General features: G+C 34.3%; 1 protein-coding gene across 1 annotated transcript in view; it reads right to left on the bottom strand.

Moving 5' to 3' along the window:
* The window catches only part of DACH1 (dachshund family transcription factor 1), a 437,658-nt gene that overhangs the window by 16,889 nt on the left and 393,428 nt on the right, over nucleotides 1-27,341 (bottom strand). Inside the window, exons 9-10 of the mRNA XM_070408964.1 lie at nucleotides 26,552-26,695; nucleotides 25,973-26,041 (exon numbers count right to left, since the gene is read on the bottom strand). Coding sequence (XP_070265065.1) covers nucleotides 25,973-26,041; nucleotides 26,552-26,695 — 213 coding nt within the window. The remainder of the gene's footprint in view (nucleotides 1-25,972; nucleotides 26,042-26,551; nucleotides 26,696-27,341) is intronic.

Below are 27,341 nucleotides of genomic sequence, written 5' to 3'. Positions count from 1 at the left end.
AATAAAAATATTTGGAAAAACTACTGAAATAACTAAAAAAATGAGAGGTAATGGATATTATAAGCCTCTGGGTGATATACCTTGAGAAGAATACAACCTCACTTGGGTAGCATACTGGCTTAGACTAATCATGAGAAAGCATCAGATGTAAAATGAGAAACAGTCTGCTAAGACTGAACTCTTCCAAAAATGTCAATTTCATAAACTTTTTTAACAGGCCAAAGAAATGATCAAGGTCAAAGAGACTAAAAAGAAATGACAACTAAATATAATATGTGATCCTAATTTGGACTCAGAAATGCTATTAAAATGCTCTAAGGGTCTTGATTAGGTCAAAAGACAAAATATGAATTTCAAAGTCAGATTAAATAAAATGATTGTGTCAATGAAATATTTATTGAGCTAATAAATATATTGTGTTTATATATAAAAGCATATCCCTTTTTCTTTTTGTAAATGCCCCTGAAATACATGTGGTAAATATAACACTTCAGGATTTATACATGCTACTCTCAAATAAGTCCAAAGATACAATGCAGAGAGAGAAAAGTATAAAGTACACAGTAACAAAATATTACTAGTAGATGAATCTTGTTAAATTAAATATGAAACTTTTGAGACCTTTTTGAACTTTTTTATAAATATTTTTTCAAATTCAAAACATAAAAATTTGCCTAAGTGAGTAAAGTTTAATACATCACCAATATCAGATATTTATTAATGTTGAAGACCGACACCCTCTTCTATCTACATATACTGTTTCACTGTTTAAATGGGCAGTATTTTCATAGTAAGTATGTTTTCTGGCTATCAACAAGACATTTGGCAAGACCTATTCAAATATTAGTAAAAAATATGCTTAGTGATCATCTTAATAGAGTTCTTCAGAAAAACCAGATTAATATTTAAGAAACTTACTGGACTGGGGTGTGGATATAAACTGGATTCTGGTCTATTGGTCCATTATGTTTTAATGGTAAACTTACAATTTAAAAGTCTACGAAGTTCGCTTAACTGTATTACCAGTTAGTTAGGACTGTGTATGCTAATGTGCATTTTGATATAAAGAAATGACTGTCTGTTTAACTGTTTGAAACAAAAATAAAAGGACAAGCACAGACCTCTTTAAAAGTTTTGTTTCTGTAAATAAATAAAAATTATATTGCTTTTAGGTCTGCTTTGGTAAACTGTGTGTGTGTGTGTGTGTTCTAATTAAGCATTCATTAGTAAGAAGTGAGAAACCATCAGAGTGGTTAATGTACCAGCCAGTGAGAGCGCAGTACTTTGCACTTAGATTACTTTGTCCTCATTGGAAGGTGAGACCTTTCAACTTCAGCAAAGTGAAGCACAATAAAATATAATTACTTTCTCTATTCTTCTATCCATCTCTGGGGCAAAGAAGACTAAGAAACAGAGATGGAAGAAGATAATCATGTGAGGGCCACAACTGAACCTGAGTGAGGAATGGACAAATTATCTCCTTTGCCTAATTAAAACAGGAAAAAAGTGATGCCTTGTTTGATAAAATAGATACTGCCGAGAAGTGAAACAAGTCACTTTTAAGTCAAGCACATGTGTCCTTCAGAACTGCAAGAGACTGGCAAAATACTTGGTGAATAAATTAAGTTTTCAGAATAAATGTATGGGGGTAAACCAAAGGTGTCAAGTAGTAGGGCAGGTCTTGTGAGAGTCTAGTTATTTTATTTTTTATAGAGAAAAAATCTTCATTTTTCTTTTAAAGCATAGCATTTTCTATTTTTTCTATTTTCTATAGCATTAATAATACAGTAATTTCAATAAAGTTATATTTGTTTTAGGAAGTAATTGTGAGTGAATAAAGTTCTAAATCTCTAGAGCTTTATTTAACATAGTTATGCAATGCTCAACCACAACGCTGGGCTAGTGTTAAACTACACAAATGACAAACTTCAATGAAAAAATCTCAAACTTTTTCAATAAATAGGAGGATTTTTTAAATGAAATAAATGGCACTTTGGGGGGAAGCTTTTCTTTCTATCTTATCTAATGGAATCATCAAATGTTATGTAGACAGTGTGGGGATGAGAACAGTGATACGCTGTACAAGAACTATTAAGTAAGGTAGCTCTTGTGCACTAAAAACTTAAAAGTCTTATTAAAGAGACAGACTAGCAAACAGGTAAGAAAGGGTATTGGCAGCATGAACATATCTAAAGAAGAATATGAGAATCAGTAAAATGTCTGTCCAGAAATATAAGCCCAGAGGAAACAGTTAAACAGGCAAGTTTTGGCAAATGCTCATTTAGCAACGAGCCAGAAATGAATGTGGACGTGTGATATACTTTTGGAGATATTCCTGGGTCCATAAAATATTTGAATTATATAGTATTCCCAGTTAGATCCCATTCTCTCTAGGTAACTTGACAGATTCATTTTCTACATAGCCCTCTGTGGTAGAAGTCCTCTAAGATAGCCAACATTGCTTCCTCTCTCCAGGTAGTCACATCCTTGTATGATCCCTATCACCTTAAGTGTGGGCTGTACCTAGTGACTTCATTTTATTTATTTATTTTTTTATATATTTTATTGATTTTTCACAGAGAGGAAGGGAGAGAGATAGAGAGAGTTAGAAACATCGATGAGAGAGAAACATCAATCAACTGCCTCTTGCACATCCCCCACCGGGGATGTGCCCGCAACCCAGGTACATGCCCTTGACCGGAATCGAACCCGGGACCTCTCAGTCCACAGGCCGACGCTCTATCCACTGAGCCAAACCGGTTTCGGCCCTAGTGACTTCATTTTAATAAGGAGAATATGGCAAAAGTGATGAGAAGTCACTTCCAAGATTAGGTTATAAAAACCTGTGACTTTCATCTTGCTGGCAGACACACTCTCTCTCCGAATCTTTTCACTTGCTTGATCTGATGCAGCAGGTTACCAGGTATTGAGTTGCCCCATGGAGAGTCCAAGTGTCAAGAAACAAATAATGGTTTCAGGTTAATTGTCAGCAAGTTTTGAGGCTCTCAGTCCAACACTCTTGAGGACAGGAGGATGCCATCAGCCCTATGAGAAGTTTGGAAGTAGGCCCTGCCTCAGTTGAGTCTAGTGATGATTGCAGCTCCTGCCAACAACTTATTACAGCCTGGGAAAGAGCCTGAGCAGAGGGCCCAACTAAGCTATTCCATGATTCTTCACATACAGAAACAGTGAGGTGATACATGTGAGGTAATAAACAATGAAGTTTTGAAATAATTTGTTATGCCACAACACGTAATTAATGCTCCTTCCTTTATAAAAAGATGTGCTGGTCAATGACATAGGTAAATTTTTCAGTTCTTATGACTTCCAGTGTTTTAATATATCTGTTTGCTTTCTTCTGGAGAAGACTGATAACCCAACTCCGGGTCATGTGAACTCACCAAGCCATCTTGTAAGTTCTCCTGGAAACTTGCCTGCATTTCAGAGAAACAACAAAACCAACCTGCATGTTTCCCTGTACAATATTTATTGTCTTCCTATAGCAAAATAATTTTTAAGAACATCTCTGATTTGCTACAAATGGAACACATTATTCTAAATCACATTACGCTAATTTTCACATGTTTAAAGAACTTGCCGGGTCTTTTTAAACTATATATGTTAAATATCTCTATCTATCTATCTATCTATCTATCTATCTATCTATCTATCTATCATCTATCTATCTATCAATCATGTATCTATCTGTCTATCTTTCTATGCATATGTTTATAGATATATTTATCCTGTAGTAAATTACTTGTGTTACCTTAGAGTACTTTTATTCTTTTTTTAAAATATATATTTTTAATATGTTTGTATTGATTTTTAGAGAGAAAGGGGTAGAGAGATAGAAAATCAATGAGAGAGAAATATCAATTGTCTGCCTTCTGCACAATCCCTAACTAGGGATTGAGCATGCAACCCAGGACTGTGCCCTGATGAGGAATCAAACGGATGGTTTATGGGTGGATGCTCAACCACTGAGCTACACCAGCCGGAGAGGGTACTTTTATTCTACTGGGAGTAAAAGATTTTTCTGGAAGACTGATAATTTTATTTCATGATATATAGTGGCAGTCTCAGAAATAAAAATTATAATTTTCAATAGTCTAATCCTTATATTAAATTTATTTCAGAATAGTAATGATTATGATTGTATCAAATCATTTTGTGCAATTGTGACAGAAGTAATCATTCCACACTGTTACAGTTGTTACCATTTAATGAACTGCCATTTACCAAAAAAGAAAATACAAGAAAAAAAAGTCTAAAGTTCTCTATTAAAACCATGTAGGAAGATAATATGTTGAACAAGAAACCGGACAATCTTTTTAATATCCCTCAGACATTCTCTGGCTTTATTACCAAATGCCTTATGTACTGAAAAATCACAGTAGTGGTTATTGGTCAAGTTCACTTTTGGTTATAGCTGGGGTCTTGGAATATTTGAAGCTGTTGTTTATTATTCTGCATGTTTTGCAATGAAACAGACATAATTATTTTCAAATTATTCAGGAAGATATCAACCAAACAGCCACAAACAATAACAAATGTAAGTCACTAAATGCTTTCTAAAATGGAAAGCGATGAAAAAAAGACAAAATGTGCTACCACAAATATATGCAATGCTAATAGATAAGTTTGCATTTTACAAATTATCTCTGAGGAAACAAAGAATTTCAGGAATCATCTGAAATGCTTTGTTTATTGTAAGTTCTAATTTGTTCTCAGCATATATTAAATTCCACAAGATTGCCAAATTTATTTAATACAATTTCAAAAAATTAACACCAGAACTCTACAAATAAACATTTAAAGTATATTATTAAAAATGTGCATACATTTAGAAAGAAGATAAATGCTGATATATTCCATGCCCACTGTGAAATTCTGCCCTGGGTCATGGTAACATAGGCCACTATTTCCATTAAAATTAACAGCTTGTGGCTATGGTTACTGTCAGCATTGCCTTATTTTCCCATCACTAGCAACTGTGATATGAATAAAATTAACTTATGTCACCATGTACATGATTATATCCTGGATTGAGGTTAGTTTCGAGAAGTACTATGAATTTAAGGAACTCATCTAAGATTATGTCAAAACTACCTTATAATAAATCTTTATTTTCCTACCATACAGACCATATACTACTCTTACTTTTATTCAACCAGGAATGCCTATTTTATCTCAGTATCCCTGATTCATTTCAATTGGACAGAATTCAGTTCCATCCCTTTTTATGAAAACTTGCTTACATAGTATAATAATATTAACTTGTAAGTCTTGGATAATCAGTCTTGCCTATTTTCCCATCAGGTCTTTGATAGCAACATGGTGTCTGAATAGAGTTCACAACCGTAGCCTCTTTCACAGGTTCTTTACTAATCCAGCCCTTGGATGAGAATTCTCTAAATGCTTCAACTCTAACCAGGCATTTCCTGGCTTTATTACCAAATGCCTTATGTACTGAAAAATCACAATGCTTGTAAAGTTTTAAATATAGTGTAGGACTAGAATTATTTTGTGTAACACACATTTTGTTGTGATCATTCAAAATACTATTACATGAACATTTTTTCTTTACCTACAAAGTCTAAAGCATAAGTGTAATTTTTACCTTCATCAAAATAAGAATGTATTATACAGTTCAAACGATTGCAAAGAATAACTATGTATCAGAAGAAAAAGCTAACAATGGGAGTAAATTATTGTTGCTTTTTTATGATTCTATTCAATGTAGTTTGATTACTTGAAAGGACTGATATTCAACATATTGCCATATGAAACAATATCATGAAAAATACATGTCTCTTAACGCAAGAGTTGAATTGACAGTTTGTCATAGGTAAAATCTGCAGAATCAACAAAGATGCAAAATAAATAAGTCAAAATATGAATTACCTACTATACCACTGCATTTTTAGCATTCTCTATTCTAATATTATGAATATAATATAGCACTGTAAATTTCTCAGTCCCAGTTTTATTACACTCACTTTAATGGACAAAATTCAACACTAGTAATCCGTCCTTTTTAAGCACCATAGAAAAAGCTACATTATGTTTTCTCTATTTTATATATATGTATATATATATATATATATACACATTAGGTCATTCATTACAAATAAGGATGGCATAAAATGTTCCAGATATGTAGTGTCATAGCCATGAGAATATGCTTCTCAATGTTGCATCTGTTATTATAATTTGTTCTTTGTAAGGGGAAGGGGTGGACATTCTAGCCTTTCAGAATAATGACAATATTAAGATTATGGAAAGAAAGTCTATATTTTCAAAATAAGGCTTTAATAGTGTCCAAAGTTGTATGTCATGTCTGGCCTTCACATTCAAACTGCCTCACTTTCAAACTCTAGTTCTATATTCACTTAGGTTCTTACCCTAATGCTATCTAAATGCCCCGTTGCCATACCAGACTCAACAGTAACAGGCTAACCTCAGCATTTACTCTAGCCTGGATCTCGTTTCCAGATTACCTATTTCCAATTATCAACCACTGGTTTCCTTTTCGAAATCCTACAGTTTTCTCCCTTGTATTTCAAGTGCACCTTCCCACCCATTCCTTGCACACCAGAACTTGGATCCTCCTTATTCTCGTTTCTAAATTTATTACATTTTTCATTTATTTGTTCTCATTCTCTATCAACACTTCTTATGCAATATTTATATTAGATTTAGATTTATTATATTGATTTCAGATACAGGGAACCTACTCTTTATTTTTATAATTTTTTAGGAATTTGTCCAGTGCCATACTCAAACACAGCCATAATGTTTATTTCTCTTCTGTTTGCAAATAGTATTACATAAACTATGTCAATAATATGACATCTCAGAGGATTTAGACTTACATAGCTAGACTTAAATGTGTCTTCACTAATCACCCAAATGGACTTTATTGCTTTGTTTGTGTTTTGAACGTACTTTGTTTACACGTCAGAAGCACTGGATCAGAGTGTTACTTCATTAAAAGAGAACAATAGATCTTTCACATCTTTCAGGAAAAAAATCATCAAATTTTCTAAATTTCAGATTTAACATATTAAATTAATTTTAGGCCTTGGATACATGTTTTAATATTGTGCTAGTGAGTTCTTACAAACAACAAAGCTAAAATTGAGTTCTACTGGAAACACTTCAAAAGACGACTACCTAATGTGTTTGTTGAGTGTTATTTTTTTAACAGCATGCATTTACATGTTTTGCTTTGTTAAATTTACTTGTTTCACATAATTAATGTAATGTCTAAATATTTCATATTGATATAGAAATACAATTTGACCTATAGTTTCTACTACCCCCTGAACTAACTCTACATGTATTTTATTAAAATTATTTCTGTATGCCTGTACTAGATGATGAATTATTTAGGAAAGGTATAATTTCTTCTGCCTTTATTCTGGCCCTACTTAAGTATATAAGCATTGCTAAAGTGAATTGGTTACAACAGATAGATTTAACAAGAACTAGTTACAATAAACAGTGTGCCAAATTTCATTCCATGAGATATTAATACATTTAATTCAATACATTGATTTTGTAGTCAGATGATTTTAGGAAATGCTAGTTTAACTTCCCAGTCAAATATATTGCAATTAATGCAAGACATTTTTTTACTTTAATGTAGGACTTTAACGCAGGATTTTTGGAGTTTTTAAAATACTAAACATGGATTTTGAAAATTCAAGAGAATATATATATATATATATATATATATATATATATATATTTAAATATATTTTCATTTTTCACAGCTATTTTAAAATTCTGTTATCCCAAACTCTTCATGTGATGACTCCCAGAAAAGGCCATTGATAAGCATATTAGAAACCATGTTGGAGGAGCATGTTCATCTATGATTTTTGTTGTTGTTTATTTTTATTCTACAGTGCAATAAAGATTTCATACATTTGTGGTGGTCAGAGGGGTTTCAAGAAGAGAGATCAGATGAAAAATACATACATGAAAATGAAAACAGCAATCCTGACAATTATAACTTCAATTTCATGATTTGGAGCTTCTAAAACTTCCTTCATGATATCACTTTATATTTTTTATTAATTAGTGTAACCACATGAAAATGTAAACATCCAGTTAGTGGCATAAAGAGGGAGAAGACAGTACCACACTAAAGAAGAAACTAAAATCAAAGCCAAAAACAAACAAAAAAGACGTCTGGTTTTATATATTCACAATGTAAGTTTGTCACATTGCTAACTCATTTTATTCAGAAGTTATACATATGCCAATAGTAAAACACAATAATCAAAGTCATTATTTTTCAAGACTTTAAGGATACTACACAGCCATTTATCACATTAAATATTGCTAAAATTTAATGCATACTTATTCCCTAATATTTCATCACTCCAAGTGTTAAATCTAAAAGCCCATAGCTTTGGAATGATAACATAATATTTCACCTCTGTTGAATATAAATTTTTAACATTAAGAGAATAATTAGAAAGGTTTTTTTTTCTTTGTTTTGTAAAAATAACATGCAAAGAAGCCTACTGAATTGTGATAATTCACAGCCTCCCTATGTGAATTGTTAGGTTTAAATAGATGCCTATGTTCTAATTTTCTCACAAAGGAATACAATCACACATTGAAATACTATTCAAAACAAGGCAACCAAGAAATAAATTTGATATCAAAGTAGGCAATTATCTACCAACTAAATATTTAAACATTAATTTAGGAAATCAATTTGTATGTGACTTAAAAAAATCTATCCTGGCACTTAAGTATATAAATCTCTAAAATATTCACCTAACTTTGGTGTTTATTTATAATCTCTCCAGCATTAATTTTCATAAGATTTTCACTGTGTAGATAAATGCTTTCAGTATTTTTGGAATTAGTCAGTTGACAGTTTTGTTGTGGATGTGAAATTATGAGATGAGAAAATGTGGGAACTGCTATATGCTATTACCAGCTTCAAATCAAAATGAAGTTTGTTCTATTGTTAACACAATAGCTCATATTCTTGAGTGACTTTATACTTCTTTTTGGATGGTTGAAATGTTGTAGTGTTAGCCATCGTTTCTTTTTTAAAAAATATCTTCATTGTTGAAAGTATTACATATATCTTCTTTTTCTCCCATGAACCTCGTCTAGCCACCCCCATCCCTGCCCCAGGCCTATTATCTGTGTCCCCGGGTTATGCATATATGCATGCAAGTTCTTGCCCTGGACCTGGACTTGACAATGGTAATTTTTTGAAAGCCACAGAAGAAGTTTCTGTCTAATGTGAACCTGAATGAGTCCAGTGCAATGGGCCACCTGCCCTCACTTACTGTATCAGTAGGTACACAGCTGAATTTTGTCTGCACTCTAAGTTGTCATTGTAAAATTGCAATAAAATATCTACAAATAAGGAACAAAATGATATGGAGAAATAGTTTTTATAGCCACATTTTGATTCTGATGCTGGTAACCCTTGGGAAGTTATTGAATTATATCGTATTTCAATAAAGTCTCACCCAGGAAAGTTAAGAAGGATTATAAAAAAATTATTCCAAAAATAGACCATAAGTAGTTGGATAATGGCTGTGCCATTAACAATTTTCTTTTTATTTACCAGATTTATTTCACCCTTTTCATTCATTGAGACTTGGATACATTAGCCAAGATTGGCTCTGAATTTTTTTGGAAAATACAAGCCTATGAGCTATATTATGTAATTCAACAACTTTTAAAGTACCTCCTGCAATGTCTTTAAATGGTTCTCATCCTAATAATTTAAGAAGTACAATTATAATTTAAAAGATTAAAAAATTGGACATTTTAATTATGTGCAGTAACCATATCACTTCCATGCCTAACACAATGGAATTAATCTGAATTGCACACTTTTGAAGGAAGATTTGAGGAGTGGGCCTCAAAATATTATTTCTAAAGGATGTCTGAATTAAAGGTAGTTAGGGGAAATTGTATTCATTCCGAAAAGCTAAGAGAGCCGTTCTCTTTACTTGTGACTTAATTTCTATTTTCAATTTGGTTTATGTGTTAATACCTGATATATGACGGGTTCTATTTTGAGTTGAGAAAACTTTTCTTTTTCTGTTTCATAAAAGGTAATATCTTATTCAGGCTTCAACAGTACTTTTTTCAAAAATATGTAATTTTACATAAAAATGTGTATTTCTGAGTTCCCTCAGAAAACAAATATGATAGTACTGAGCTTATAATCCCATTTGGGCAACAGTTGGCTAGAACCCAGAACCATCTGTTGTGTTTTGAAGAGAAATATACTTTCCATTCCTGCTGACTCATATCTAATCTACATTTTTCATTTGTAAAATTTCTCTTTATTTCCAAACTTTATTAAGGATAGGTTTAGACTGTAACATTTTGTATGACTTTTCTGGAAAAATTTATAAAAAACAATCAAAAGACTGATAACTTGGAACAAGATAGCTTGAAATTATATAAAACAGTATAAGTCATTAAAAAATACAGAAATTGAAATTACTAATACGAGTAAATATAATTTTATCATGAAAATCAAATAATTAATTTTTAATCTGTTAAAATGGGAATTCCATAAGTAAATGTAAAACCACAGTATGCAATATCAAAGTAAAACACAACACACGTGATTATGTATGGGAATAATTTATGATCTAAAACCTCCCCATCCAGTCTCTTTCTCCCAGGGAGAAATAAATAAAGAATGAGAGTCAGATCCAATAATTTGTAGCCATCATTCATCGTTTTATAGGTGTAATTAGTAAGCTTAAGTGGAACTATGTTTGGAGATTTACTATCTCTGGAGTATGATTATATATGAATTAGGAGAGTCTGTAGCTACTCCACACTCTATGAGAATACAAACCATATTAAGAGAAATTTGCCAAAATATAATAAAAAAATTAAGAGGCTCTTATGCTTCCATTTTAAATGAGTAAAAAAAATAATGGGTTTATCTTTTACTTAATTTGGAAAGAGATGAATAATAATACAGAATACATGGCTGCAAATAAATCTCCTTAACCCATGTTGCTTAGATTGACATAAATATTTCAATTCACACTCTGTCATTAATTTTTTAATGCTTTGGAAAATCTGGTAAATATAATTTTTATTTTCCACCTCAGAACATGCTAAAAGAAAAAGCAAGTACCACATAGGAAAAATTATACATTGTATTAAAATTTTTGTTTTCATTTCAAAAATTATTTAATTTTTACCACTAGTGAACACTATTGCAAGTACCATTACATTAAACTTGTGCAGAATTGTAAAAATAGCACATTCTTACTATAAGTTAGCCTCTACCAGGTGCTGTCCTAAGCTCTTTCTATATATTCATTCACTTAATCCCCATACAATTCTGTCAGGTGGATATTATGATCATTACTTGTGTTTTATAGATTAGGAACCCAAAAAATCAGAAAGTTTGATTTACACACTCAGTGGTGTACAGATAATAAATAGCAGTGTGGAGATTTGATCCCAAGTAGTCTGATTCCAGAATACATGCATCCACAGTGGACCATGGACACACCGTGTGTGTGTGTGTGTGTGTGTGTGTGTGTGTGTGTATACTAATGAAAAATTAGATGTCTCTGCAATTGACACTTAGAGCAGATCTTAGTAGTTAAAGTGAGTTATCAGGGTGGTGACAACACTAACGAACAGAAGTGTTGACATTAGACTCTGGCTCTCAGTTTACCAGTGCTCTCCTAGGCCTGACTCATCCTAATGCTAATTTTAATTTTTTAGAACTCAGTTATTTAAACAAATTATCAATGTTAATGCTAGAGAAAATATGCATTGACATTTATTTTGTAACTTATTAATAATAATCTTTGTAACCTAATGACTTTATTTTCCTTTTTATATTAGAGAAAACTTCATGAGAATTTGTAAATTATGAGAGCAGTTGCAGGGCTAAGAAATAACTGTTGTCTAATGGAAATGCCTTTTAACTTCCCTAAAAATAAATCCTACAGAAAACCCAAGTCAATGGAATTGACTTTATCACATTACTAAACTTGACATGGAAAAAACTATATATTTGCATTTTGAATCTTAATCTTTATAAATTTATGCCACCCTCCTTATCTAGTTTAATATTTAGGCATTTATAGCCACTTCATAAATTATCATAAGAAATGGATATCATGCAGAAGAAAAGTATATGGAGTTAAAGGGACACGAGATCCTGAATTCAGTTTGCTTCCAAGCACTTTGCTTACCTCTATGCACCTCAGTTTTCTCAAATAGTATAAAATGGGCATGCGTGAGGATCATAAAATAACATTTGAGAAAAGGCTGAGCAAACTTCAAATTGCTTTAGAAACATTAGTTGGTGTTCTTCTTTGTAAGAAATGTTTTTTGATGCCCATCTCTGCTAAATCAAAATGAATACTATTTACAGATAAACAATTTCCTACTATATATATATATATATATATATATATATACCTCCTATATAATAAAAGCCTAATATGCTAAGTGTCCAGTAGTCCGTTCAACCAATCAAAGCATAAAATGTTAATGATATGCTAAGGCCACTCAACTGCTCGCTATGATGTGCACTGACCACCCGGGGGCAGATATTCCAACCTGTAGGTTAGCTTGCTGCTGGGGTCCCTGGAGCCCTCCTGCGGTCCCTCTCCAGCCCCGTTTGTGCACCGGTGGGGTCCCTTGGCCTGGCCTGAACCCTCTTGCAATCTGAGACCCCTCAGGGGAAGTTGGAGAGCCAGTTTCACCCTGATCCTGCAGGCCAGGCCAAGGGACCCCACTGGTGCATGAATTCGTGCACCGGGCCTCTAGTGCACCGGGCCCCTATATATATATCTTTAGTCTCCACAGATTCTTATTTAGTTCTCTTGAATATGTACCACTTGGCACTTGATAACATTTTGGATTTCATCACTTTTAAGGCATGTCTTGAGTTTTGCTGTGATCTCTTAGTTTGTGAGAGGACAAACTCTGGCTGCAAATCTCCAGCAGACAGATTTAGAATAAAGTTGAAAATATTGTCAGTCAATCTAGGAATTGTTAAAAATAGCAAATGGACATTTTGGATTTTAATGGATGAATTTATTTCAACCAACTAAAATATTTTCAACTAATGAACCATTTCCCAAACAATTAAACATACTGATTCTCATGTATTCCCACTTGTTACCTACTATTTCAGTCATAAACATAACACTGCCATTAAGAGAAATGACCAGGCTTTTGTAAATCGTACTTTTAACACTAAATCATTATATTTATTCACCAAATGCTTTGCCACATTTGAGAAAGTAAAATTAGGTTTTCTTTTAAAAAAATATTGCTATTTTGAGATGATACCGAATGGTAAGTAATGTGTTTGTTTTTCAGCTGTTGCAAATCAAAAGAGAGTTTTTGAATACTTCAATTATAAAAACATTTAAAACATACAAACTTGTGCAATTTTTATTTTAATGAAGATGAGAAGTTCATTAAAGAAGATAAATATTTCATTAGATGTTAAATAAAACAAAGAGATTTTTTGGCTTCTCTCAGCACAAAATTCCTTTGAAAGATTAATTAATACATGCAAATTATGCAAATTAGACCCATGCAAATATTTTATGAAGACAATTAAGGGAACCATTAATTACTGCTTTTTTTGCTTCAGTGAGATTCATTCATTTAATTTTAATTTCACTTTAACTGTTTTGATGTATAATCTTGCAGCTAAGAACTTTATCTTTCCTGGCGGGTCACTTAAACTTATAAATTTCATCAAGTGAGCGCACAGAAATCTGTAAAGATATTCTCTAGACTATGTTTAGTATCCAGAGAAATTCTGACACAATGCACTCCCAGAAACAGGGAAACTGGAAGGGAATGTGAGCTCATTCTTGGACAAGGTTCAACTGCTGGAAAAGCAATTAATTTGCTTTGGCTGTGCTAATATAGGGGAATTAGAAAGTGTGACACAAGACAAATAGAAATAATTAGTTCTCAAAAATGATGTTCTCATTAATATGGTTCAAACAGTAGAAATAAAAAGCATTATTGTGGCATGTCTGCATTCTCTCCCTAATCATGGGAGGTGGGATAATGCACCATAAGCATTTTACATTTGTAGTCTAACTGATGTTTTATTTTTTCTAAAGGAAATTTTAAAGCAAAGGGTGTTATATATCATAAATGTCTAAACATATACCTGCTATCAAAATTGATAACATACTTTCTGTCACCATGGGTGTATATAGCAATATTTTATTTGTTTCATACAAATCCTGTAGTTTAGTGAATATACTTTAAGAATGATGGTTCTTTTTATGTAACTTAAATAGCTTATGACTTTTGTAACCCTTAAAGTATAAATGACATTTCTCAAAAATATTTTAAAAATTGCACTTATTCTTAAAGTAGTCATTCTCTATATTTATTAAGGGTTATTTTAGATGGCCAGTGTAGTTTTACTGTTTAAGGGTGGTTACAAAAAGAGAAAGCAGATTTTATGAATATGACCACTAATCTATATTTCCAAATGGTAACCTTCTTCATTCAGCTTTGGTAGACATTATACACATTTTCTACTTAAGATCTTTAGTCAGCAAATTAATTGGCTAAAGTGACCACCTACATTTCACTTAATAATGAAGATTACAAATGGCTCAAAATGAAAACTTATTTTAAATAAATTTTCCTTAAATCTAAAGATAATTATATACTGCCTAAAAAGAAAATAAAAAAATAATGTTGACCACAATAAAAAACCAATTTGCTAAACTGTCTATTTAGTTACAATAATTAAAAGTATCATCAATAAAAACATATAAAGTTTAAATGACAGAGGCTTATTTTATACCTATTCTATGCCACTTTTTTTTGTTCTGCAGCCAAGCACTGTCAGTATAGGGTAATATGAACAGTGTTAAGTGGACATATACTATCATTGATATTTGTGGAGCTTCTTAGTATTTACTAAAAAACAGATCTTAAAATCAAATTTTCTTTCTTACAAAGGTAATCTCATTTTATTCAGCCTGAAATTTCTAAATTATCTACTTCTAAATTAAGATTATCTATGCATTTCATTGATATGCTCGGTTTAACCACTTTTCCATATCACTAATTATAATGTTAAATCAAAATGGATCTAGCATTGATTTTTAGGGCCCCCTGATAATATCTTTCCCAATTTCCATTTGTCACTATTCTTTGATAATGGTCTTCATACAGTATTTAAACCACAAATATGTTCATGAACATACCAATTTAATTCAATTCTTCAATTATATCCATGTTAGCAAAACATTATTATATTTTCCATTGATAACTGCTCTCTTTAATACTTAAAAAACAATTTAGTTGTACGAAAGTCCATTACCCCTCTTGAAACTTCTAAATGAAATTCATTATTCCTGATATTCCTTATCTCCCTTAAACTCTCATAGTACTGATCACATATTATATTACTTTTACCAGAAAAATTTATTTTAACAAATTACAAACTAAGCCCAATCATTTTGCCTTAATTTTCCTAATATTTAATAAAATAAGAATTGAAATCAAATCACAAAGCCTCACATGTCATAACTCAACACAAACATAAAATAATGACAATCATGCTTTTTATATAAGAACCAGAAAATTAACTCTATTAAATAATACACTGGAAATAATTTTATGTAATAATAATTATAATGAATTACATCTTGTGACTGTTTTGAACAACTTCAAACTTCACTGCCCACTATGTCTAAGTTCATGTATAATTAGTTTAAATTACATAAAAAGTCATTTCCAACAAAACCTTTAAGAAGCCTTCAACATTGAGTCTAAGCATATCTACCTATATTCAAAAACAAGATTTAGTGTTTTGTATATTTCTTAAAAGAATGAAAATGCTTATAATGAAATTAAAAGAACACTTCTCTAAAAGTTTATAAAATATTAAAAAAATTAGTATCTCTGAGACTTTATATTTAATAATAATAACTCTGTCAAGTTAAATGAGTAGTTAACAATGACCTGTGATAACTATGGAACATTAGCCTATTTACTGGTTACTGCCTGCAGTCAATATCATCTTTTGTTCAACTTAATCAATGCTGTCTTAAATTGATTAGCTGTATTGAAATGCTGCCAAACACCAGAAACCAGTTCCAAGAGACTAGAGTAAATGTATTATTGTTTAGTTTTGTTCATAGTAATGTAATTTTATTATTTTTTTTAAGATCAAGAAAAATAGTTGGAGGTAAACCCTATGGTGATTACATATTTGTAAGTGAATAAACAATAGTCAATATGTACTGCAGGCAGCCCAGAAATCAATTTAAAGCATACCCTCCCCTTGTTGTTGTTTTTTAGTCGAAAGGATCTCCCTTTTAAGCTAAATAAAGACATCTTTAAATATTGAAAATTAAGTTCAGGTAACAAAAAAATTCTTGTAAATTTCTGCAAAAACTTTAATATGAAACTAAATCAACATTATATTATAAATAAAGACCAAATTTCTGAAAAAAAAAGTAATGTATATGTTAGAGTAATAATAGCTTCAGTGCTTACCAGTTGCTAGGCACTATAAATAAGCGCAAAGTAATAAGATTTAATATTAACAGTTAAAACTTAACTGTGTGCCTACTATTGCGTAGTGTGTGTTAAGTGTTTTACATGGATTATTTTATTTAATATTTATAATAACCCTCTGATGTTAAGCAATTACTAAAGAAAAAAAAAGAGTAGAGTTGAGATCTGAATTTAGACCTGACTCCTAGCACTTTTCATTGCTCGATTCTACAGAGTCAGAAAACTTCCACTCTTGCATTATATTTATAGGTCTTCCTTTAAGAATTAGAAATAAATATATGCATATGAAATCAAATTTATACACTACTTTCATAAATAACTCACAAGTGATGTTTAAGTAAGGTTCCATTTAAGCCTATTATAGTGTAAAAGTCTTGGGATATCATTTAGTAACTAGAAGCCCGGTGCACGGATTGGATTTGTGCACAGGTGGGGTCCCTCAGCCTGGCCTGCACCCTCTCGCAATCCAGGACCCCTCAGGGGATGTCGGACTGCTGGTTTTGGCCCAATCCCCGTAGGCCAGCCTGTGGGGATCAGGCCAAAACTGGCAGTCTGACATCCCCTGAGTGATGTAGCAGTGTGGAAAGTGGCAGGTGGCGGAGAGGAGCCTGAGCCAGGGCTGTTTATTCCAGCCCCACCGCCGCCGCTTCTCTCGGTAGCACTGCTGCGGAGGCAGGAGAGGCTCCCACCACCACCGAAATTGCGCTTGCCAGCCATGAGGCCGGCTTCTGGCTGAGCAGCACTCCCACTGTGGGAGCACACTGACCACCAGGGGGCAGCTCCTGCATTGAATGTCTGCCCCCTGGTGGTCAGTGTGCATCATAGTGACCGGTTGAACAGTCGACTGGTCGTAAAGGTTACTTAGGCTTTTATATATATAAACTAGAGGCCTGGTTGTGCATGGGGGAGGGAGGTCTTCAGCCTGGCCTGTGCCCTCTTGCAATCTGGGACCCCTACAGGGATGTCCGACTGCTGGTTTAGGCCCAATCCTCACAGGTGCTAAGTGGCGGGCAGACAGGGAGGAGCCTGAGCCGGCGCTGTGCCACTCACGCTCATGCTGGCCCGCTCCGCCTCCTGCCACTGCTTGGTAACACTGCTATGGAGTCGGGAAAGGCTCCCGCCACCGCAGCTGCGCTCGCCTGCCATGAGCCTGGCTTCTGGCTGAGCAGCGCTCCCCCTGTGGGAGTGCACTGACCACCAGGAGGCAGCTCCTGCATTGAATGTCTGCCCCCTGGTGGTCAGTGTGCATCATAGTGACTGATCGACTGGTCATTCTGGTCGCTCATCCTAACGGTCGCTTAGGCTTTATATATATAGATTCTGTTCAACCACACACTGCACAAGGAATGAAGAAGCTTTCCAAATGTCTTACATTAAATTAAAATTGGATCTGTGTCTGATTTTAAATTTATTCATTGCATGCTAATTAATGTAGATAAGTCTTTTATCTAAAAATTATTAATTTCTCATATTGCCAGTTTATTTTCTTCACTTAAAGTGAGATTTTCCCCCAGTGTGTCTGAAGTGTCTATGAACATTTTATGTAGGTATGATGGCTAATGAAAAAGTAAAAAAAGAAACTGGAAAGGAAAAATATTTTCCCCCAAATGTATATCATTCCTAAGTAGCTGTCCGTAGACTATTTTGAACTTTTGGAGTAATGTGCTAACTATCTAAAAATGAGTAATGGCGCTTCAAGAAGTTATCCTAGGAGAGAGACATGTAAATTCAGACAACAAAGCATGGAGGAAAGAACAACAATTTGAAAGAGGGGAGTCATCAATATAGAATCAAACGCCAGCAACCCCATTAATTCATAGTACAAATGTGAGAATGTTAGTTAGCCACTCTGAGCTTTAGTTATCTCACCTTTAAATTAGAATGTACAGGAAAGGCCCAATAAATATCAATTCCTACTCCACCTCATTATTTTAATAAGTGAGTACTCCCACTTTGTAATATCATTAAGTCTAAAAAAATATATTACTAAGAAATTCATTGAGTATTGCAATACTTGATTTAATTTTTAAAAGCCTGAGAAAAGAATAATTTTTACTCTTAAGAATGACCTGCGCTATAATACCTTGGAGCTGTGAGTTACTAAACAAATAATGTGGTGTCTTTCCCCCCTTCCCCCAAACTGCTGCTTTGCTTTCTGAAATTTTCAGTTACCCATGGCCAATAGCAGTTCAAAAATATTAAATGAAAAATTCCAGAAATAAGCAATTCATATATTGAAATTGTGCTCCATTTTGAGTAGCCTGATGAAATCATGCACCTTCCTGCTAGTCCCACCCTGGGAGTGAATCACTCCATTGTATAGCATATCCATACTATATATGCTACTAGCCTACTAGTCACTTAGTAACAGTCTGGGTTATTGTGGGGAAGCACGGGGCTTGGTTGGAAAGTCTGTAAGGAGGATTCTCTGAAAGGTCAGGGGCCTCTAGAAGGACCTTGCCAAAGGTGGCAGCCCCTGCCTTGACTTTTCCAAACAATTCCGAGCCCCCAGGTGTTTTATTGAAATCTCTATGTTTAGTCTTTAGACACAACCTTGTAGAAGCATGTGTCTCCTCAAGGATGCTTACCCTGCTGATAGTATCTAATAGTTAATTTTAGTTCAAGCTGTTGTTACAATAAAAGCCTAAGGAGTCAGGCAAACAGGGCTGTTTGATCCCTATAGCCAAGCAGTCCCTTAGCCTCTCTTTCACAAAAAACGTGTGTCAGAGTAATCCAGTCATCCATTGCTCAGGGTCTGCTGGTCAGTCCCGGCAGGTTATCAGACTGGTTATCACAGAGTGGGACAGAGAGACAGAATCACATAACCATAATTGCAATTCTATATCATAAAAGGTTAATATGCAAATCGACCAAACAATGGAACAATTGGTCGCTATGATGCACACTGACCACCAGGGGGCAGACACTCAATGCAGGAGCTGCCCCCTGGTGGTCAGTGCACTCTCACAGGGGGAGCGCTGTTCAGCCAGAAGCTGGGCTCATGGTTGTGAGTGCAACGATGGTGGTGGGGGCCTCTCTTGCCTCCGTGGCAGTGCTAAGGATGTCAGTCAGACATCCCCCTAGGGCTCCTGGTCTGCGAGAGGGTGCAGGCCAGGCTAAGGAGTTCCCCCCCATCTATTTTATTATTAGTTATTATTGTTACTCTATTACTGTGTCTAATTTATAAATTAAACTTTAGCATATGTATGTATATATATGAAAAAAAATGGTTCGATAATATCCTGGGTTTCAGGCATTGTGAGTCTTGAAATGTATTCCCTGCAGATAAGGATAAGGGGAGGCTACTGTAACAATAACTGCATGCATATTTTAAAAGAGCAATATTGTAACAATCCTAGTCTAAAAACAATCAGGAAAAATATAAGGAGATGTGAAAAGCAATTGAACCAAGTTATATTCCCAACTCCCATTAACTCATGGTATAACCTTTTAAGAAGTCATGTACCCTCACTAAGCTTTTGCAAAATAAAGAGATTTAATTAATTTTTAAAGTTCTTTTCCAATGCTGAAGCAGTAACACAAGTGTACTTGGCATGTCATCAGTGTTCAGTAAATATTTGTTGAACAAATAAATATTTTTAAAATTAAACATGTATCTTCAACTATCTAGGGAGAAGAAAGAAGATATTTTTAAATTAGAAATTAAAAAGGATTGTTAATGTGAAGGAAGTCTTTCATGTCCTTTAATTTGAAAGAATGTTTGGTTTTGTATGATCTGATATAATTTAAACAAATAAATAAAAAAGAAAAGCCAGACAGTTTTGTTTATGGCCATCGGATGTAAATAAAAGAGATGTACTTTCAAGTGAAGTCAAGATTTTGTCAGCATAGCTTACAGATATTCTAATATGTCAGAGGAACTGTGGACCACATTTCAATTTATTTTTAACATTTACTTAGTTTTTATTAAATTTATTGGGGTGACATTGGTTCACAAAACCATACAGATTTCAAGAGTACAATTCAAAAAAAAAAATCATCTGCACACTGCATCGTGTGCCCATTGCCTAAAGCAAAGTCTCTTTCTTTCCCCATTTACACCCCCTTGACCCACCTCTACCCCCTCCCACCCCCCTTTCCCTTTGATTAACAATTACTCTTTGTTTTAAAAGGACAGTTTTTTTACTTAGAAAGAAAAAGGAACAGGTACGATTTCAAAAGTGAACTTTGTAGATATTTTGGAAATTTATAAAACACACAGATAAAACAGACCTAATTCACCATTCTCCCATGTCATAGTGGTGTGGTTCATGCTCTGCTGGCTTCTTGCAGAGAGAAAGAAGACTTGAACAAGGAACTATAAGTGGACAGCATGCACTTGTGAAGTGAGAGGTATGTGCAGAACCTCTAAGAGTCTTAACTAGATCCCGGGGTGAGGGAGGTGCTGCCAGGGCAGGTGTGGAGTCTAGGAAGCATTCCTGAAGGCAGGAACTTCTAAGATGAGACCTTCAGGATGGGTAAGTAAAGGCAGAGTAGAGGGCAAATCTGCCTGGAAGGGGGAAACATGTGAGGCTTTCGGAGGGGGTGGGGATTCCAGTGAAATAAAAGCACAGAGCATAAGGGGGGAGACTTGTGATTAGGTGTAAAGGGTGTGGCAGGGAAATGTCAAGCTGACTCTCTCCTCATTACATATTAAGGAGGATACCTGATTGGACAGATCAGGGCGCCATAGGGAGGGAGCATTGGAGGAAGACAGGTTTTCGCAGGGGAAGGGAGGGAGGATCCTTTCTGTTTTGTGCACTGACCTTGACCTTGCAGTGAGACAGCCAATTAAAAGTTGAAGATTATCTGGTGCTCTTAACAGATGTCTGAATGGGCTGAGAAGATCGTTTTTAAAGTTGTTAAGATACACAAGTTATTTAGGTGGATACTGTTGCTTCGGGAGGGAGAATAAAGAGTCTCTAGGACCTAGCTAAAGAGAGCCATCAAGTGACAGAATTGGCTGCATATAGTGTGTGCATGTGTAACCCACACATACAGTAAGGGGTTTGGAGGATATTTAATGTCTAGTGCAAAAAATTGCTCAGTGAGTATTTATACATACTGTATCGACTCTATATATTCAAAAGATCTTACAAAAAGCTTAAAAATAAAAATTTTAAACTCCAACACAAATCAGGACATGTAAGACTCAAGGTATGAGAGCATTAATCAGTATGTATATCAGCTTTTAAGACAAGTTTTTGTATTTTAGTTTTTTTATTTGTAATATCACCGCAAACTCATAAATTGTGAGTTAGTTATGACACGTTATTAGCAACAAAGCCCTCGCCGGGTAGTTCAGTTGGATAGAGTGTCATACAGCTACACCAAGGTTGCAGGTTTTAACTCTTGTCAGGATGCATACAAGAAGCAACCAATGAATGCATAAATGGGTGGTGCAACAAATTGAAGTCTCTCTCTCTCTCTACCTCCCTCTCTTTCTATAATCAACCAATCAATAAAAATAAATAGAAGTATCAATGATGAATTCATCCCTGTGTAGTATGAGCTTATATATCTTACTTATCAAGGTAAGTAATTAATTTAGGGTGTCTTTCCTCAGGAATACTTTTTAAACTGCTTTCTTGTTTCCACTTCCCCTCCTCTATAGTTTTTCGGAAATTGTGGTCTTAAATGCCCAAAAGGCAACATTTAGTCTAACCTGAGGTGCTTACAGGAGGTAATGACTTGGCACTTGAGCAGTATTGAAGTGCCTGACTCTTAGGTAACTGACTCTTGGGCCAAGCGTGGCATTTTTTAATTGTCAAAATGTTAAAAATAAATACATGACAAGCATGAAGAAATGTGGGTTTCCTTTGTCTGTCCTAATTAAGTTGAGTTTATTTTGGAAGAGAGAATAATTTCAGTTATGGCTGGATTGGGAGCAAGAAAGAGTACAAAGACTATCGTAACACCTGGGCTCAGGGACACAGAGAAAAAATGAAGGGAGCAAGAGGCTGTGCGTGTGTCACTCCTGAACTGTGAAGCAGCAGGTGCTCATGGCTCCCCAAATGCCTGACACAGACCATGTCACAAATCAGTCATGAGTTCTGGTTCTTTCTTCTTTGCCTTTCCCATTCTTATGCTTAGACTCGGAATTTAACTAGAGTCTTTTTCCTCTGATTTATTTTGTTCACAGTTAATTTTGTTCTGTTTGTTAGCTTCCAAATATATGGATTTCATTTCTAAAGTTAAAACAACTTCAAAGGGCTAAATGAGCTTATTTAGTGGAATTAGAGTAGCAAAAGGTGATCCCTTTGCAGTCGTATTTTATTTTATTTTATTTATTTTATTTTATTTTATTTTTTTAATACACTTTATTGACTTTCTACAGAGAGGAAGGGAGAGAGATAGAGAGCCAGAAATATCGATGAGAGAGAAACATCGATTAGCTGCCTCCTGCACATCCCCCACTGGGGATGTGCCCACAACCCAGGCACATGCCCTTGACCGGAATTGAACCCGGGACCCTTCAGGCCGCAGGCCGACACTCTATCCACTGAGCCAAACCGGTCTCGGCTGCAGTCGTATTTTAAAAGTCTTGGGTAGTTCAACTGCTGGTTAAATAACTTTTTAGCAACCAACACACAGAAATACAAATTCATGTACAGTATTTTTTTAAAATTACAGTTGATAAAATTTATAATATCTAATTAAAATCATGAATATTAGTTAAGAGTCTTATTGAAAACCAACTGTGCATTAAACAATTTTAAGAAAATTAAACTTGAGGAACATCATTACAATTGACAGTCTGGATTAATGAATGAATAAATGAATGAATGAATGAATGAATGAAGATTCATATTATAATTAAACAAAAGTAATAAATAACCTCATAATCATTATATTTGGCTTAAAGTTATTATGTATACTTGTTCAAATGTTTTGTTTCCTTAATTATGAGTTTATTTGGGTAGGTCTTCTAAGTTGCCCAACTGATAGCATTCTGAATAGTAAATAAAAAGGCAATTTATGATTAAAAAGTTTCCTCAGAGTAAGCAAATCACATTAGAAAGAAAACTCAATATTTCAATCTCATACAGCAAGATTTTATCCATAATAAAGTATATATTTGAATATATGTGAATTTTGAAGATTCAAATAATAATAACTGTAACCTTATTGATGACCAAAATATTTCTGATAGCAAACTCTTAAAATATATATCATGTCAACTATGCAAAGATTTTTCATCATTGCCTAAATATTTCTTAATATTAATGACAAATCTCCTATTTATGTGCAAGAATATATTGTCTATAATTTTTCTTAGATTGATTTCTTACCATCTTGAGAATTCTGTGGACACCAGGCAATTTATATATCACATTTAACTAGAGATTCATGTGCTTTCTTGGACATTAGCTAAGTCAGTGCATGAGTAACCAACCCCTGCTCACACAAGCCAGGGCTGATATTTTTACGCTAGAGGCCCGGTGCATGAAATTCGTGCACTGGGGGGTGGTGTTCCCTCAGCCCAGCCCGCCCCTCAGTCCGGGAGCCCTCAGTGAATGTTCTACTGATGGCCACAGTCTGGCAGCAGAGGCTCAGAGCAGGCGTCCCATGTGTGTGAGTGTGTGTGTGTGTGTGTGTGTGTGTGTGTGGCTGCTGGGGGCCTTCCCCCAGCCACACCATGGAGGCTTGGAGCAGGTGCCCCTCTCTGTTGATCTCTCAGGCTCCTGGCCTCCACTGTGTGTTGTACTCTCCCTTGAGCTGTGGCCAGGGTGGGGCCGCCCTTTCCTGCTCTGGGATCACCACGGCGACTCAGGGGCAGGCACACACAGGGGCTGGCTGCAGGCCGCCTTTGCCTGCTGTGGGATCGCAGCGGCTTCTCCGATCACTAATCAAAGGTGGCCCGGTTCTCTGATCCAGGGCCAGGGGGCAGGGCAAAGGCGGCCCTGGGGGCCACCTTTGCCCTGCCTCCTGGCTCTTGGCTGCTGCCTGGGTTTCCAATCACTATCCTTCCCCTTTCGCCTGCCATCATTGTGCCTATGTATGCAAATTAACCGCCATCTTTGTTGGAGGTTAAACACCATCTTTCTTGGCAGTTAATTTGCATATCGCCCTGATTAGCCAATGGGAAGTGTAGCGAAGGTATGGTCAATTACCCTTTTTGTCTTTTATTAGCTTAGATTGGCCTTACTAAGGTATTGGCTCTGATCGGGAGGACTGGCTTTGTTAGGAATTTGTTAATATGTGTATGTAATTTTTAAAAGAGATGCAAGAGAGTCTTATGATTTTAATAACATGTACACACATATATAATTTTGCTGAAATCCATAAGACTCATAAAAATGAAGTCTTTTCTACATTTACAATTCCATTAATCTTGTATATCCAAGGAGATGTCTCATAATAACATATGGTTCATGGCTTAGTATTTAAAAAAAAAAAATACCATGTTTTTCAGGTAAAATAAACATAGGCAAAAAACATTCTCTAGGAATGTTTCAAGTTTCTGATATTTACTTATTGCAGATATGGTACTTTAAAAAGATATGTTTCCTTTACACTAAACCAAGAATGACACATTTGAAACTGATTAAGTAACACAATTAATGTCAAACAATACCCCAACATGATTGAGTTTAAAATGCAAAATAAAAGCAATTGGGAGGATTATAGCAATTAATCATTTTGGGCTTTGCTTTGAAGAATCATCTTCATTTAAAATAGAAAATAAATGCTCTTTTTCACTGTTCTGTATTCATGAAGTTAGATTGAGTTTCCTGTATAGAATAGATATTAGAATATAGATGCTACCTTCAAATTTTGTCCTTTCCTCATAGAATGATCTTGGCAATATATATGTATATATATATTTAGCTCCTCTGAGTGTATAATACAACTTCCTTTAGTATTCTATTGATGATTTTGCTCAGCAGATTTGTTTTATTAAAATGGCTATAATGGCATACAGAACATTTGAAAAATCCACACAGGATTAAACAATCTTATTTATTGTTAATATTCAACTAGACTATTTTGTGTGTGCCTGACAGTAACTATCACAAAATGAGAAGACATTTTCAAATGATTAGCACTCCCTATTCGATTAACTCTTGATTTTATTTATATATAGAATAGAACATAAATCCTTCCTGCATTAGATTGGGCTTCAAGCATTCAATAAAAACACACTGTGTCTAAGATGAAATCATACATTGTTTAAAATTAATTATTCCTTTTTAATTGCACTGTATAAACAGAAATGACCTGCTAATTTAAAGAAAATCTATCAGCACAAAATGAATTCACTCATATAAACAAGCAAGATGAACTTGACCTTGTTTGAACTTGTTTTGATGTGGCCCAGATGGTAGGCTACATGCTTGAATAGCAGGCTAAAGCTGAGAAAAAACTCATACAGCAAGATCTAGATTTATAGCCTTTTGCAAATTCCTACCTTGTATTGTCCTTTCAGCATCTGTTCTGCCGCCAGTGCGGTCAGCTTCTATCTCTGGGGTCAGCGAGTCTAGAAGCACAGAAAGGTAAGAGTGACACACATTTCATTTGATAATATTGTCCTTTAAAAAAAAAGAGTGACCTCTTACTCTGGTGCTAAATTAAAATTATCTAAATAGATGTCATCTTTTAAAGGTGGAACAGAGACTATAACCATAAGAATTATCAAAAGATTTGTTTGAATAGATAAATAACACAAATTTGTTCATAAACTGGATGGGGGTTGGGGAGTTCTCAGATTACTATTTTATCATGTTTCAGTAGAGACGGATTTGGTTAAACAGAGAGGCAATGCCAGGTCCCAGATGCTGGAGTTAAGCAACAAAACAATGGAAGCACCTATGAAATAATACATTTCCCTCAACACATGTGACTCTTCTTCACACCACAATTAAATTGTGCTAGGAGCACAATTTAACGAATGACAGGACCTAAATATAGACAAAACCACAAACACTTGTCTAAGTTGTCTATTGAAAAATGAAAGTTAGTTAGCAACACATAGAAATGCACCTCTTACCGTTTAAGACCCTGAGACTATCTGTTGAAGCTGCCTGTTTCAGTGTTTGTTCCGCTTGCTCACGCCGTTTTGTCTCAAATTCAAGTGCTTCCTGCAATTTTCTCTTTGCCTTCTTCTCCTTCTTTAGCCTCTTTTGAACTATGGCTAGAAAAGAGTCCACATTATTTTTTTCTTAAATTTTTACAGTATTAAATTAAACATTTATCAAACTTATAAATGATCTACCTTTCTTATAATACTCTTTTCCCCTCCACTGGATTGAGTCTACCTATGCAGAGGAAGTGGAAAAAATGCAACCTTAAAATAAATCCCAGTAAAATGTCCAAGGAGGCCAATTTTTTACTTAGCCTTGAACTATATTACAATGTAAGAATGGCTTTAATTATCATTTTTAGAGACAGATTTAATGGGAAACTAATTTTAGTAAATATTTGAATTCACTGATAAAGGAAGCCTAATTAAAGGAATGTTTGGGCTTAGTCTCTGCCCTTGAATCAGAATAGTGCAGAATAGTCTAGAATAGCACAAACATGTATAAGTGTGCCTCCTATTTATAAAGCACCAATTCTGAGTAGTAAATGGTATATTTCCCTTTTTATAAAACAATGTTACACCAGCTAAACTTTTAATAATTCTATCTTGAATTTTTTTTCCTATCTTGAAATTTTAGGAAATACAATATTATTTTATATGAGGAGCTACATATTTTTAATTACTGTTAACATATATAAGCAGAAATATTTTGGATGAAGCTATTATAATAATAATTATTAATAATTACCTCATAGCA

This window comes from Myotis yumanensis, unplaced genomic scaffold (assembly GCF_028538775.1).
Source record: "Myotis yumanensis isolate MYYU_CA2020_CCGP unplaced genomic scaffold, mMyoYum1.0.hap1 SCAF_3, whole genome shotgun sequence".
Lineage (NCBI taxonomy): Eukaryota > Metazoa > Chordata > Mammalia > Chiroptera > Vespertilionidae > Myotis > Myotis yumanensis.
This window is presented reverse-complemented; position numbering and strand designations above follow the sequence as displayed.